General features: G+C 46.0%; 1 protein-coding gene across 1 annotated transcript in view; it reads right to left on the bottom strand.

Annotated features, from left to right (window-relative positions):
• Window positions 1-15666, bottom strand: part of LOC138511281 (E3 ubiquitin-protein ligase TRIM39-like) — a 202546-nt gene extending 186880 nt beyond the window's left edge. The window contains exon 1 of the mRNA XM_069626833.1: window positions 15161-15666. Within this exon, the coding sequence (XP_069482934.1) occupies window positions 15161-15580 (420 nt within the window). The 5' untranslated portion in view covers window positions 15581-15666. The remainder of the gene's footprint in view (window positions 1-15160) is intronic.
• Between the last annotated feature and the right edge of the window lie 533 nt (window positions 15667-16199).

Raw genomic sequence — 16199 nt, 5'->3', positions numbered from 1 at the left:
AGAGGTGCAAGGCATCAAACAGTGACAAGAAACCATGGAGATACACTGGCAGGACAGCAGCAGCACCAGGGGGTCAAGGAAGAGACTTCCTGCCTTCACTGAAGAATTGTGTCAGAGCAGCGAGAATTAAGGTAAATTAGGAGCAGGTAGTGAACGGAGGCCATGGAGGGAATACTATGAACAGGGAGGATCCACGCTCCTGTTTAAGGGACTTGCAAAAAGATTTAGCATCCCTTTTAGGGGGCCCAGTTAAGGAAATGGGGACCAATAACATCAACTGAGCAAGGGAAAGCCCAGATTTCTATGGAAGAAGGTGGAGACGGTTTTGGGGAGGGTCACGTGTTGCTTAGCAAGCCCCCTTTTTAGCATTTCCGAATTGTTCCCTCTGGGATTGGTTCTTCAAAAGGAGCCTGGTAAATTCAGGCTTATCAACCCTTTGTTGTACCCAGAGCGTAACTCAGTCACCGGCCATTTAACAAAGGAAGATGACTCTGTGAAATATAGCTGTCTGGACCAGGCAGTTCAGAGGGTCAGAACTACTATGGGGGTGGAAGAGCATCACCTCTGCATACAGGCTCCTACCGGTACATCCAGATAGGTACAATTTATTCGGGTTTAAAGCAACAACATGGCCAATGGGCTGTGCCGTTTCATGGGCCGAGTTTGGGAAGTCCAGTTCCTTTCTGGAATGGTGCTGTAAGTAAGAGGTGAAGGTGCATGGAGTGATGCACTACCTGAATATTCCAAGAGATCCCCTTCATGCTGCCTATTGAGACTGTTAAGCGGCTTCACTTCAACACTACAGCTAAGTCAATGCCTAGTCTGGGATGCTGAGGGAAACCCTTATTGATATATTTTTAGGTCCAGTTCAGTACTCTGGATGACAACCCGTGTATAACACCCCCCTCTTAGAATCCCCCTGACCCCACTGAGCCAAGAAGTAGGTCTGTTTTGCAAATTTAAAAGGTTTATTTGGGAAAAATAACAATATATATCTATCACACTTTTATAATAAATTAATATCTGATAGTACACTGAGACATATGATGTGGATCCACGATGGGTAATGTTACAGTGGTACACTTGATTACTTAAGTATAGAGGATGAGGTAGCTGAAAATGCTTTATGGTTTCAAGGAAATGCAAGGTGGAATAAAATGCAGTACAGCAAATAAACTTGATATGATTTCAACCAACAACAATGTAATCACTTTTTCTCTGGCAATTCACCCCCCCCTATGCAATGTAAGAAATGGAAGGAGATGGAAAGAGGAGCACACAGTTCTCAGGAATGCAAATACAATACGAAATTCAGTTCCCCCCCAGCAAGCTTAGAGGAAATAGGTAGAAGTTTGAAACACAGGCCCAAAATTCTTTTAAATGTGATGGCAACGGATGGAAAAATGTGCTAACTGATTTTAATTCCCTCTAGAGATTCAGGGTGAGTGAGAGATGCTTGTTGGTATTAGTCCAGGCTCACTTTAGCAATGGTCTATGAGTTATTACCAGGTTGCAAACGGATTATAACAAAGGAAAGAATGGAGCTGCTATTTTGACAAGTGGAGAAATTGAGCCAAAATCGCAAATCGCGGTAAATTTTGCGAGTGCGTAAATTGCGATTGCGGAAAAAGTATAGGGAGTAGGAAGTTCTAGGTTCGCTGGAAAGCCTAGAATCACAGCTTTTTTCCTAGCCCAAACGGTTCCAGAGATATGGACGATTTAATTAAGGTAGATTTTCGGATTTAAAGTAAAACTCAAAATGACAGGTGACAGCTTGCAGCTGCAGAATTGACAGGTGACAGTTGTGCAGCTTTAAAAAATGACAGATGACACGATTTCTAGGAGGCTGTTCTAATTAGGTTAAAATAGTTTGGATTACATTATTTTAACTAAGAGATTGGGTTCTGCACAGTTCTGGTGGATACTCACTCCTAATTTTGAAATGAATGGGCCTCGTCACGGATCTGGTCAACACGTCCAGCGGCGGTTCCCTCTGCTTGGCGGGTCAATCAGGCACCGGTTCTGCTCACAGCGATCCGGATCTCTGGTTCTGCTCACAGCGATCTGGGTCTGGTCTGCGGTTCCGGCAAAAGCTCTTGGCACAGAATTCAAACAGCTCGCCCGGCTGTTTAATAGTTTGCAGATGATTTTAAGGATGCTGAGGCCTGCTGAGAAGAGTTATCAGTTTGTGGGTTTAGGCCCTTGCTTTAAGTTCTGAAGTAAATTTCTGGTCTCTGAAGATTGATGGATGTGAAGTCTGGAGTCTCCCGGCAGAGCATCCCGCAGAAAATGGAATTGAATGTCTTTACCTGTCCCAGCAGTCTCTTTTTATGTGTTTTGAAAATGGGCGTGTGCCTGGGCCTAGCTAAGCCTGCCCCTCTCTACTTGTCATTGGCCCAATTCTCCCCTCTCCCATGATTGGGGGAAGGAAATGGATTGTCATCATGATGAGGTCTGTTTATGGGTCAGAGGATCCTCCCCTGGTCAATTTGCCCACAAATCTATATTTGATTCAAATACATATTTCCCAGATACACAATTTGTTGAAATTACATATACACATTATATATTCCTTATGGTCCATGCTTGTCCGCCTCTGTTCTTCCTGGGGGCTTGCATTCAAAAATGACAACATTTCGCGCTTTTTGACTGGTTTACCAATATCGGACGTTTACCAAAATTTACACACATGTGCGCAAGGAGTATGGACATTAATTGATGAAGTGTCAGATTTTTAACGTGCAGACATTTGGAGTAAGACCCTATTTTCCGCTAGCAACCCCCCAGCATACACCACAGGGTCCTAACACCTCTTAAAACATGCACAGAAAAATCACAAGAATAATGATATTACTTATATAATTCTGACAAGTCCGCACTATGAGTTATCTATCTTTTTAAAATTATGCTCTGGCCCAGATGGGTGTGGTTTAGGTTCCAAAGCACATGGGGGAAGCTTCTGTCTGCCCCCGCCTCCAGCTCGGGTGGCTCCCAGAGGCACTTCTCCTCCTACTTCTCCCAAGAGGAAGCCACTTTACGGCCCCCCCAATATAACATTTGCCTGAGTCCATTGTTCAGTTTCCTGCAGTCCCCAGGTAATTCAATCAGAGAGGTGTCAACTCCTTTTGGTGGGGAAGCAGGATGCAGCTAGGCCTGGGAAGAGTGGCTGAGCAGGTTTCTCCTGTCGGGGGTAGTTGTCAGGCAGAATTCAGCTAAATGTCACTTTAGTTCCCAGTTTAAATCAAACTTACAATTTTTACCTATACATTAAATAATTACTTCCTTCAAGTCATTTCAGAATATAGTTTTACATTGTATCCACCTCTTAGGAAGTCTTTCCTTGGTCTGGTTTGGGTTCCTCTGTTCAGTTTTACACAAAAGTCTGGTGGTTTTAAAACGCCGGCTTTCTGATAGTGGTGAGTACCGGTATTGCAACCATTTTTGGGATTAAGAAAATGAATTCCCCACCGTTCTGAGTTGCTTTTTGGCAATCAGCATTGCCATTCCCAATGGTTTCAGGCTACTGTTTGTGTAGCCCAATGGTGGTTTTAGGCAGTGCCCTCCTGTGCTCACAACATAGGCAAAAATGGGTGGCAGCCTATTCTTCATGTTTTCCCTGTGCACTCTCTGAGGAGTTCTGGCCATCATGATGTTTTCCATGCCAGTACTGCACAGTTTTATGGTAGGGCTTGGATGCATGGGTAAAAACATCCCACAAGCCAGTGGGAGGTTCCCACTAGCAGAGGAGAAGGAGGAAGCACCAACCATATGTCTGCCCTTCCTGGTGATATGGTTGGGGACGGTGTAGAAAGACTCTAGTCTGCCAGTGAGCAAAGAGGAGGCTTTTCGGGCAATTGAGAGATGTCTGATAAGTAACAAAGTGTCACTGATGCAGCTGAATTTTGCAACTATGGTATTACCAAATAGCCGACCCTTCTCCAGAAGGTTTTCCTAAGCTACAGCAGGGTGGAGACACAGGAGTCATTTTATCAGGTTGCCATGGGTAGTTAAACAGGACCTCAATGTGTGGGACCCCATTTTGCTGCATTTCAATGTGTTATCTATGTGGGGAGGTGACAAGATGAGCAGCTCTATCCAGGAACTGTACACAAATGCTGTATCACTTTCGGGGAAGAGGTAGAGTGCTATGTGATGGATTAAAGAGTGTCAGCGAGGAGTTGGCCAGGAACAGTAACTTCCTGGAGATTTTCTCAACCCTGGTATTGGCAAAGAGCTGTGGGGAGGAGCTGGCCTACAGACTGTTTTCTGGTCGGTCAACTGGGCTATTATGTAGGTTCGTAAAAAAATATTTGACTAGCTTCCTGCACATCTCATGCCTAATCAGTGCCTTGTGTCAATACCTGCACATCTGTTTTCTGCCAAATTTGTGAAAGGGTCCACGAAAGTAATTGAGGACGCTTTATCTTATTTCATGTGAGAATCCTTTCTGGAATCTCTTACCACATGCAGAAAAAGACATGTCCCCATTTCCGCAAAACGTATGGCGCATTGGTGTCGAGGACTGAATGAGCTGGTGTGCAGTCACTGTCCGAAGAAACCAAAGTGAAGTATGCTGCCGGCATTTAAGATTAATGGCTATCACATCATGGGCGGGGCACACTGAGTGGCATACGTCAAGGGAGGGAAAGACTGGTTATTATTTGTATTATTATTATGGTATTTGATGAGCAAGGACCTAGCTTCGAGAAGCACTGGAGCGCTTTACAAAGGTATACAACAATACAGATACACAACAGAGCGCTTTACAGAGGTAACAACAGAAGAGATATACATAGGGAAGTGGGACACAGAAAAGGAGTACAGCTATACAGGATGGCGTGAAGGAGAGGGGAGGGTAGGACGGCATCTAGCTAGTCAGGTGGCATGGGGGGTGACAAGAGGTTGGCAGAGGAATTGCTACAGCATTTGGTTTGCGACTCTGGAAAACAGGGAGAGCAACTCAAAGGCAACTATCAGGGTGTCTGCCATTTCTTTTATTGCCGGTGCACAGGGGAGGAAGAAGAATTTCTCTTAAAAGAATACTCATGGGGTGGGGAAGATCAGCGTAAGGTGAAAGATGGGTGGGAAGAGATTTCAGGGCAAACATTGCTGGAACTTTTAGATTGCCTGTGGGGTGGGGAAGTGTACGTATGAGGGCTTTGAAAACCTTCTTGCATATTCCTACTGGTTTCTCTGGTTCCACCAGAGTGAGTGAGCTGGCAATACACAGGCAGTTCACAAGAATAGTAAAGTCCAATTTACTTTACTTACCTTTACTCTTTGTAGGTCCAGCACACACCATTTTATGTGGGGTGCTGGGGGGTTACCCAGTAGCCCCTTATCCTACATTCTCAGGCAAACATTTTATGTTACCCTCACTACTTTAAATGGCTGGTGGCAGTGGTTTAATTTTCCTACCATTGTGCTTTTCTACTGCAGGCTGACCCCTCAGCTGAAGTATAGCACCCATGGGAGACCATTTTTGTCAAAATGGCCCTGGTCTTCTTTTCTTGCCATTTTCTGTTTGCGAGGTCTTTCTTGCGTTTTACTCTGCACGTCAAGCCAGGTTTGAGCCCTTTGTTCGTTTTGCCTTTAGCAGGCTTCAGTCCTGAAACCTGCCTCTGGCTCCAGCGTGTCTGGAAAGGCAGGATGCCCTTTGTCTCTAGGAGTGCATGAATATAACCAGTCCTGATTGGCTAGCTGTCCTTTCAGGACAGCCACCCTGCTGTGTGATTGACAGCCTGGGCTGTGCATTAATGGGAGAAACCTGCTTAAAAGGCGAGGGTTCTCGGACTAGAGGCAGAAATGACCACTGGGAGAAACTCCCGACAAAGAAACCGTGAACAAAGCTTGCTGCATCCTCCTGGACCTTTGAATTGCCCGGTGAAGCCCCGCTGCTGTGCTGCAACTCCTTTTTCTAATCGACAAGAGAAGCTTCGGACGGGACGACGTCTTCCCTTGGGTTCGTGGGACCAACTAACCCCCAGTCAAACTCCACTGGACCATCTTCCCCGATTGGCTGTACTTCTTCGCTGCTAGAACCGAGTGCCAGGGGTCGAGAAATCCATAGAGTGCAAGGTCTGCAATTCGGCCAGAAGCTCCAGGAGTGTCTCCTAAAAACCCTCCAGAAGCAGGACGACCAGAGCTCGAGTCCCCTCACCAGAGTGCAAGACTCAAGGAGTGAAGGAAGCCCAACCGGTATCCGAGATCCGCAGTGGTGCAGTTTACTGAGCGATGAAACCCGCAAAGTGCTGCTGATCCGAAAAGAGTCCGTAGCTGCCGACGACCTCCAAATTGCTGCCACAGGAGTCCTCCAGATATCCTCCCTCTTGTCCCCACGACTGAGGCTCAGGAACCCAGGATCTGCATCGCTGCAACAGGACAGAACCCAGCTGGACCACTCTTCTTCAAACCAGAAGTACTGTTTAGACTTGGGGTACTTACCTCAGTGTCTTGAGATTTGCTTTTCTCAGTTGAGACTTGCAGTGGCTTACCTTAGAGTTGCTTCCAAATCTGCGTTTCACAGGTTTAACAGCTTGTGACCCTACAAGTGATTTCTACAAAAACTCTCTAACTTTGTGCAACACTTTTATTATATAAGAAGTGCCTCAGCTCCATAGACTGTGCTCCAATTGATTTTGACTGTCCTGGCTCCCTGCAGACTCTTCTAGTCACTGACTTTGATATTTCTGTCCCTCATAGGTGGAAGATTTAGGTATACTCACATGCCTTGAGAACCCGTTTACCATTTTCCTTCCGTTAACCTTTCCTTTCTGCAACCTCAGAATCTGCAAAGTATAACTAGTGATATATAAATGCCATTACTATCCTTGCAAATGAAGACACCTACGGGGTTCCATGTGTTAAAATTGCGGCAAAAATTGCTGTTGACACAAATTATTGCGGCAAGAAGGCAGTGGTTTTGCCGCCGCAATCCATGTAAAGGATGCAGGGGACATCCCTGCAACCCCCTGACCCATTATACTATTTAAGGGGAGCGGGGGACACCCCTGTAGCCCCTGATCCCCTTAAATGGTAAAATGGGGTACACCTTTACCGAGTCAAACCACAACATTTTTGCCGCAATTTTTGTACAGGTGAAAATTTTATCGCGATTGTATCACTGCATACCACCTCCAGGTGTATAAAGTGTGTAAAAAGACTATCCAAAGAGCATCTACTAACTTGTGCTGATTCTGAAGAAGTATTTCAAATTATATTTGATGGTTACAAATCTTGCCCTTTTTAAGGAACGCTTATTTAAAAATTGATGTTAAATAAATAACTATTTATAACTGAAACCTTGAGTGTAAGTGTTGTTTGGCTACTTGTATTTGGGAATTTCATTTCTACAGCTCTACAGCTCACATTTACCCCTCTTGAGATAAGCCTGGCTGCTAAGTCGCACTACCAACTTGAGTAGTACAGACCTATACCAAAAGGTGGGTTACCTAATACCAAGCAGATAAGTGTTGTGTAGTTTCACAGTGTTATTACATTAATTCTTACATAACAGTGCATCGATACGCAAAGAGGCAGCAGAGGAAAGGCTAGCTGGGCAGAGACATGGTTGTAAACCCCAGTTAGAGTCGGCATGTGACTCTCCAGTGATTCAGTTTGGGTCCCGGCGTTAAGCAGTCACTTCAGGCCTACCAGATGATGAGCTTTTGCAAGGACAAACTGCAGCGTCGGGCTGGTCGACGGTGCAATCAACGTTCAATGTGGTCAAGAAGTGCAGCAACTAGCGCCTGCGACTTCCCTCTTGTTCCAGGTGCGGTGAACACAGAGTGACCGGAGTAGTGAGGTAGCACAAGGAGCTTCGGCGCGTTTGGTCCTCTGGTTGCTATAAGACCCACTCAGGGGCACTCTAGGATAGGATGGTTCGGTTCAGTGTCTGCTCTCCCAGCGCTGTGCGGCTGTCTCAGGCGGAGGGTGTTACCTGCCCTCACAAAGAGATCAAAGAGGAGGAACGGCCCTCCAGGTTGTCGTCCTGCCATTCGGTGGGCTACACCCGGCTGACTGGAATATACATCACCTTCTACAGCAGAGCTGACTCACAGGAGCCGACACATGTGCAATATCAATTGGAATGTGCCGGTTGTGATCATATGTATTACCATGCACTATACCTAAACATAGGAATAGCTTTTATTTAGAGTTTACCCTGCCCCCAGCATGGGCGATTTATGATCATCATCATTGTTTTTGGTACAGGGGCATATCTTAAATGCTGCCTCTGTACCCCAGGGAATTGGCTGTCTCTGCGACTGTCAATTTGGCATCTGGTGACCTTTGAACCTGCTCTGTGCCATGAGTAGAGTGGGTGCTGGGGATCAGGCTATTTAGGTGGCAGTGTTTAAAGATGTAAAGGCAGGCGCTCTGTTACCAGTCTTTAGCTTCTCCTCCTAACGCATGTTTTCATGACTTCATCAATCTTCAGGGAGTCTGAGTTTCTTTGTTTTTTCAGGTGGGTCTGCATTTCTTTTTCAGGTGTGGCAGGTTAATTAGCTCTGAGGATTCTGGTACTTGTATTTTTCGCACTTTATTTTACTGACAGGTGTCTGGAAACAACTCCCTCCATAGCACAAAAATGTAGGCGGCAGTACGTGAGTGCACTATGCTTTTGGCATGGAGTCGACGGAAAAGGAGGAATCTGAACAGCAGATTACCCTTTTTGGAGACAGGATTACCCTCATTCTATTTATTAATACAAATCTCCCTTGCCAAATGGCAATTCCTCACACGCCCCCAGTCTCAAAGGTTGAGACTCACCTCTGGTTTATCCTCCTGGCGAAAGTACCGACTAAGGCCTTCTGTATTGTATCCAGGTTTGAGATGGATGTCCATGTCCAATCCCTGCAGGGTTATGGTCCAACGCAGTAACTTGGGGTTCACTCCCTGCATGGCCATAAGCCACCTCGGGGGTCTGTGGTTGGTTTGTACAGTGACGTGAGACCCAGATATGTTGGGTTTCAACTTACATACCACCAAACTACCGCAAGCGACTCCTTCTCAATGGTGGCCCAGTTGCGCTACTAAGGTACGTACAAGGTTGTTCTACCCCTTCATAGTTCAGTTGCACTAACACTGCACCAATGCAAAATTCACAAGCGTCTGTCTGGAGAATAAACTCTAAAATCCGGGATCATTAGAACTGGGGTCTGGCACAGGCCATCGTTCAAGCTCTGAATGGACGTCTGACAGGCAGAGGTCCAGGTGACCTTTTTCTGCAGTTTCTTGGAGCCTGTGAGCTTTAAGGATGGCTTTGTAATGAAGGAACGGATGAGAGTTAATTCTAGAGAAATTGGGAAGCAAAGATTGCGCCATCACAACCTGGCAATCGGTGACTCTGTATTGGGGAGAACCCACCGACCAGGCAAATTGAGCCTTACATATGAGCCTCATCCATTTCATGTGGTTGACAAAAAAAGATCAATGTTGACTGTGTGAGAAGGACAAGTAACCTGGCGCAGTGGTGAGGTTTCCCTACTCCCATCGCTGTTAAATTTGAGTTTGCATTTTTTTTCTTATTTAATTTGTGCCTGCGCTGCGTGCACTATTAGTGCTCCTTCCGTGTTGTTGTCCCGCCCCAGGTCCTGATTGGCTAAATTCATCTCCATTCGAACGGGGACCTAGTCCCTCATTTCACCACCTCCTGCAAGCCACTTTTAGCAAGCCACTTTTAGTCCCCTGGTTCAGAGGTAAGGTCTCCCTACTCCCACTGCTGTTGAATTTGACTTTCCCCTTTTTTCTTATTTAATTTGTGCCTGCAATGCGTGCGCTATTAGGGCTCCTTCCATGTTATTTTCCCAACCTCTTGCTGCGCACACTCCCCCCGATAGGGGCAGGGGTCCTACTTAGGGCATTTCCTTCAGGGCAGAACTTTTTGCCCGGGCGAGCCCCTGCGGCTAAGGGCCCCAAGGCAAAGGGCAGCCCCGAACAAGCAGCCCAAGAAAGTGTCTGCAGGGGAAGCAGGCAGCTACCCACTAACAATTACAACTGCCAACACTGCCATCTAACACCCAACACCCTTTCACATATTCTCTACCTAATAACCCACTGTGCCCCCTGCAAACTGCCCCGCCTGCCCAGACTACATTACATGCAACAGGTAAGCAGTGCTCAGCACCTTGTACCCAGCGGTAGTGGCAAGCCCTGACAATTCCCCAATCAGCTGCCAACGAATTCCCTTTCTCCACCTTGACTCATCTGGGTGTTTACCAAGACATAATTCCACCAGCGAACAGCAGAAGCTGCTTCGGATAGTATCCACACATACCAAAAGAGCACCTGACAGCCGTCAACCAGCATCAACGAACAAGGTATGGACAACTACTGGTAGTAATAACTACGCTAACGCTCACCCATCCTAAACCACCACCTCCTGCAATAACTATTGCAACCACTAAACATACACACCCAGAACACCCAGTAGGAAATCCAGTGTGAACACAACTTACATGATTACATTGAAGTGTCTATTGTATGGTGAAACATAGGACTCTCTCCCACTACTTAGGAATCACAATTCCAGGTGTGTTTTCTCATCGTCTGCCATTCTGTGAAACCTAAGCCTTCCCTTTTTTCCAGAAACACCCAGCCTCCCACTATCTAGGAATCTCAAATCTAGGTGTGTTTTCCCTTTGTCTGCCATTCTGTGAAACCTAGGCCTTTGTCACACTATCCAGGAATCTCAAATCTGGGTATGTTTTCATATTGTCTTCCATCCTGTGAAACCTAGGCCTTCCCTTTTTCCAGGAACAGCCTAGCCTCCCACTATCTAGGAATCTCAAATCTATGTGTGTTGTTCTCAGTGTCTGCTATTTGTGAAGCCTAGGACTACCCTTTAAAGGAACATCAAGCTAATCACTGAAAGCAATTAACTATAGCCATGTCACTGCCACAAGTTAACTAGGAACCACTCGTCCAGTTGCCATAACCTACAGACATACCAACTGCACTTCCCGCTTCCAACGCTTAGCATCCCACCAGCGCCCGCTTAGTCTGTCCACCAACAGAAGGAGGAACACGTGACTCCTAACCCACTACTTGGACAGCTACCCATAGACACCACCCTGCTATCCCAGCGCAAGAGGATAAGACTTATCATCCAAACCACACAAGGACCTACAGACGGGCAACTGCCCCTGTTGCCCAAAACCAAACCCTGAACCATCCTACCACCAAAGACTGCTAAATGCCCTGACACAGAAATGGACGCCGTTAAAGAGAATAGGAATAAGAAAATTGAACGGATCCACACCCTCACCCTCCTCCAGTAGAAACTGTCACAAATACAGAACACACCCTACAAACACTACAGCCAACAGAACAAACATCATGAGAAGAGAAAAATCTCTATATCGTACCCCGTACCTCGCAACCAATGCAGCGCCTCGACACTTCAACCCCACCCACATGTCCAGGCACACCGAGAGCTCATTGAAACCCCGCAAAGAAAGAAGAGAGGACCCCGAAAGAGAAAGGAACAAAACCAACGCCCTCACTCCTTATATCTAAAAAACACAAGGGCACCACCTGCAACCACATCAAAACATAGAAGATGTAGAAGCCGAAGAATTTATCAACTCAACAATCAATCTAACAGAGCTCTTCAACGATGAGGCAGACTCCACGGACCACCAATCAATTTGCGATAACAACACAGAAGCACTCCAACTGAACAACCACAAGACAAAAGAAGGTTTAAAAAAAAAAGCCTAACCACGTTCAAAAGATCCACTGCAACCTAATCAATGCTAGATCCATGTCCAAACATCCCAAAGAGATTTACAACCTCCTGTGCGACAGAGGGATCAACATTCTATTCATAACCGAAACATGGCTAGACGACAACTACAAAATCACACTCCATAACTGCCTCTCTGACAACTTCAAGTGCTCACAAGCAAACAGGAAAAACAAAAGAGGAAGAGGACTGGCGATAGCATACAAGGAACACCTGAAAATTAAAATGAATGAACCACTAAGCATCAAAAACTTCAAATCCCTAATCCTTCGCCTAACAACAACCCAAAAACAAACCTCACATTTTTTCTGGTATACAGACCACCGACATACAATGCAACCTTCGTGGACACCTTCTCTGAAGCCATCACCAACCTAGCCATCGAGCAAGAACACCTGATAATTCTGGGAGACTACATCTAGTTTGATGAAGAAACCACGAATGTACAAAAATCACTAACCAAACAACTGGAGACAATGAAACTACCATCAGCTAGTCCAAGGAGCAACTCACGTGGCAGGACATACACTAGACACAATCTTCACCAACAAAAATCTCATTACCATGGCACCACCAATACAGATCCTCTGGAGCGACCACCTCATCATCCTCTTTGTGATCACGTTACCTACAACAATATCCAAACAAACCGACAAACTGACGACTTTTATGAAAAGAAACTGGAGGACCATCAAAGCTAGCAACTTAGTAGAAGAACTGGAAATCAACAAACCACGGGCGAGATCTCCAAGGTAGAACCTTTCACACCATCGTGCAAAAGACCAACAGCAAAATGGTTTACCTCGCTACTCAGCTCCATGAAAAGGAGAAACAGGAAGCTTGAACTAGAATGGAGGGGAAAAAACAACCAGGTGAAGAAACTACAATTCCAATGACGAATCGGCTCATACAAAAAGGAAATCCATAAGGCCAAAAAGAAATGCTACGACAACAGAATCACCAAAACCGCCAACACGCAAATAGAACTGTTTAACATCATAAACTAAATTAGAATCCCCCTGGATGAAACAATACACCGATACCCTCACTGAAACTATGCAACGACCTTGCAAACCACTTCAAAAACAAAATCAGCACCATGCAACAGATCATACAAAGCAGACCAATCAACCACAACATGCAACCCACCATGTCAATCAAGGATTGCCAGAACAAACTCTAAAGCTTCCTCCAAATATCAGCGTAGATATTAGTCATGCTGGTAAGAAATAGCAACAAACCAGGCTACCTGATGGTCCCTGCCCCCCAGACATTCACAAATCAATCCTCACACAAGGAACACCCATGGAATACTACAGAAACCTTTTCAACCTATCACTTTCAAAAGGGAAAGTACTGTGATAATGCAAATCGCCATACATCAAGCCGCTCCTCAAGGACACAGCTGGCAACGTGGAGGACCTCTCCAACTACAGACCCGTCTCCAACATCCCATACTCAGCGAAACTACTCAAAACCTACGTCTATAGAATAACACAATAATTCATAGAAGAACACCTACTACTGGACCAGGCACAAGTAGGCTTCAGACCGATGAGAGGAATGGACATGTCATTGACTTCAATCTTGGATGATCTAAAGGCTAATGCAGACTCAGACAAAAGCACAGCTATATTACTTCTGGATCCCTCCGCAACATTCAACACAGTTAACCATGACATCCTCTTCGGGAGATTGGAAGAAATCCTTCCTAACAAAAAGAACAGAAAACCATCTGGATCAAACCTTTCAAATCCACTCCAAGGGAATCCACCTGTGGAGTACCACGATGATCCTCTCTATCTCCACTGCTTTTCAACATTTACCTGACTCCACTAATCAAGCTCATTAAAAGACACGGCCTTACATGCTACAACTACGCTGACGACACACAGATCACCTCCAAAGTACAAGATACACATGAAGAAAACGCAAAGCTGCGTACAAGAACTCTATGGCTGGATGAACACTAACAGTCTCAAACTCAACCTGGGCAAAACAGAAATAATGAGATCTAAAAACGGGGAAAACAATCACTACATCCCATGGCCAACGGAACTAGGAACAGCACCGACTCCATCAACTATAGTAAAGAACCTGGGAGTCTTGATGGACAAAGAACACTTGAGCCAAATGTAAACGCTATAATCAAGAAATGTTTCTTCTTCCTATGCATGGTAAAAAGGATCCTACCATTCCTCTCTTTGACCAACAAAACACTCACCATAATCTCACTCATCATGTCCATAGTAGATTACGCCAACAGCTTAAATTTAGAAATGCCAGAACGACTATTAAAGAAACTTTAGCGCATCCAAAACGCTCCAGCCAGACTCCTGCTCAAACTACCACGAAGAGAACACATTACCCGAGCGCTGAAAATGCTATACTGGCTACCAATAAAACAGCAAATAAAGTTCAAAGCAATGTGCATAACGCACAGAGCAATCCACGGCCAAGGAGCAGAGTTCCTAAACAAGAAAATAGCCATCTACCATCCGAAAAGACCACTCAGATCAAGCAACGACATTCGCCTAGAACCAAAACCATACAATACAAGAAAATTCAGAGGATCATCTTTCTCTCACCTGGCAGCAAAAACGTGAAATGGCCTACCAAAAAACATACGCAATACAAGGGATCACCTGTAATTCAGAAAACTACTCAAAGCTTGGCTCTTCGCTACAGAACCAGAAGGAAATAACTAGGAAGCATAGGTCCAGCTGGAAACAAGAAGCCCAGGGAGGAACCTATGATGCCTAACCTAACCCTCCCTAACCGGAGGGTGGGGGAGGACCCCCGACCACCCATGTCCACACACTGCTAGTCCACAGAGGAAAGCAAGGTAGATAAGGTACACCCAAGAGATTGGCAGGGAGGAACCATAATCCTCTAACCTAACAATCGCCAACCCCAAGGTAGGGGGGGACGGGCCACAATCAACCATGTACACATACCACTAAAGTACTACAGAGAAAAACTGCCACCACCAACGTACCTGCCAACTAGGTGGCCAGACAATTCCAATCACACAGGATAAACATAGATGTTGAGTGCAGAAACTCAAAGCTAAGGGGTTAGAAATAACCTGCTTACCCAATTTTAAAACCTCAATTTTGTGCATACACCCCTCATACAGAAACTCACAGAACCACTTCTCTGCACAGAAATCTGCACGTACTTACTGCAACAACATACAAACAACACATAATCCGGCACAACAGCACATGGGAGTTTGCACCTACCGAAAACCACAATTAAGCTCAGCAAAGGGTGCAAACCGAACTGAAGCTGCCAACAGAACATCACAACCCTTACTTTCCTATTCCCACTGCAACTGTGCGCCACTTCTTCATTGGTGCCCAAGACAGTGGTATGGGCCAGTCCGACCCTGAGGAGGGCCTCCCTTACCTTGAACTCCAGGGCCGCCTCGTCTATGGGCACCGCCTCGTGCGCGCGGTGCTCCCGCGAATACCGGCACATCACGCAGATGGGCCTCTGCTCCTTCCTGCAGAAGAGCCGCAGTTTCTCGCGGTGCGCCGCGCACTCCCCTGCCACCCGCAGCTCCTCCACCTTCAGGGACAGGTCCTTGGCTATCGCCACAATGTTGGCCAGCTGCGTGTTGGAGCGCATGTTGACGCCCTTCTCTGACACTTGCCGGCACTGAGGGCATGTGAACTCCGCGGCTCTCCCCGGCTGCCAGTACTGGGCTAGGCAGAGGCGGCAGAAGCTGTGGCCGCAGGCTATGGTCACCGGGTCGGTGTAGTAGGTCATGCACACGCAGCAGGTCGTCTCTTGCACCAGGGTCTCCACGCAGCTCGCTTCGGCCATGGCTGCGGTCGGTGGCAGGCAGAGGAGTGATGCTGCTGTGGCAGCGGGAGGGAGGGAAGGGAACCCGCCTGATTTCAGTTTCGTTTCTCCGGAGAAAGGAGCATGGAGGGAGGGGCCTGGCTGGCCCCTCCAACCAGAGAGGGACAGCGTTGTGTACATTCCTAAATCAGAATCGCCCTCTACTGTAAAATAACAATACTCGGGCGTTGGAAACTTTTGGTTACTTTCAAATGTTTTCAGTATAAACGTGTGCCTTATTGCTATCGAAAGTGTTAAATAGCAACCACTATCAAAACAAACTATGCGTTTGGGTATGTGCTGCTAATTTAGGAACAGCACTTTTTCTATACAGTACAGTTTAGCCCTTCACTGTACAGTCCCTATTTATACCATTCACACATCTGCATATTTTATTAAAGCAAGGTAAACTATTACTTGTGTGTAGGCGCGTTATAAATGCCATATCATATCATATCAAACCAACTGTGCATCCTTTTCTTAACTATAAGATGTTATAATAAGCTGTAAAAATTACAAACATCTATTCACCTGTAGGCGCTATTAAAACTGGTTTATTGCACTTCCCCAGGGTTCTCACTGGAGTAAGCAATTGTATTAA

This window comes from Ambystoma mexicanum, chromosome 6p, assembly GCF_040938575.1.
Source record: "Ambystoma mexicanum isolate Mex_15411 chromosome 6p, UKY_AmexF1_1, whole genome shotgun sequence".
Classification (NCBI taxonomy): Eukaryota; Metazoa; Chordata; class Amphibia; order Caudata; family Ambystomatidae; genus Ambystoma; species Ambystoma mexicanum.
Note: the sequence above shows the minus strand (reverse complement) of the source record. Positions and strands in the feature narration are given on the sequence as shown.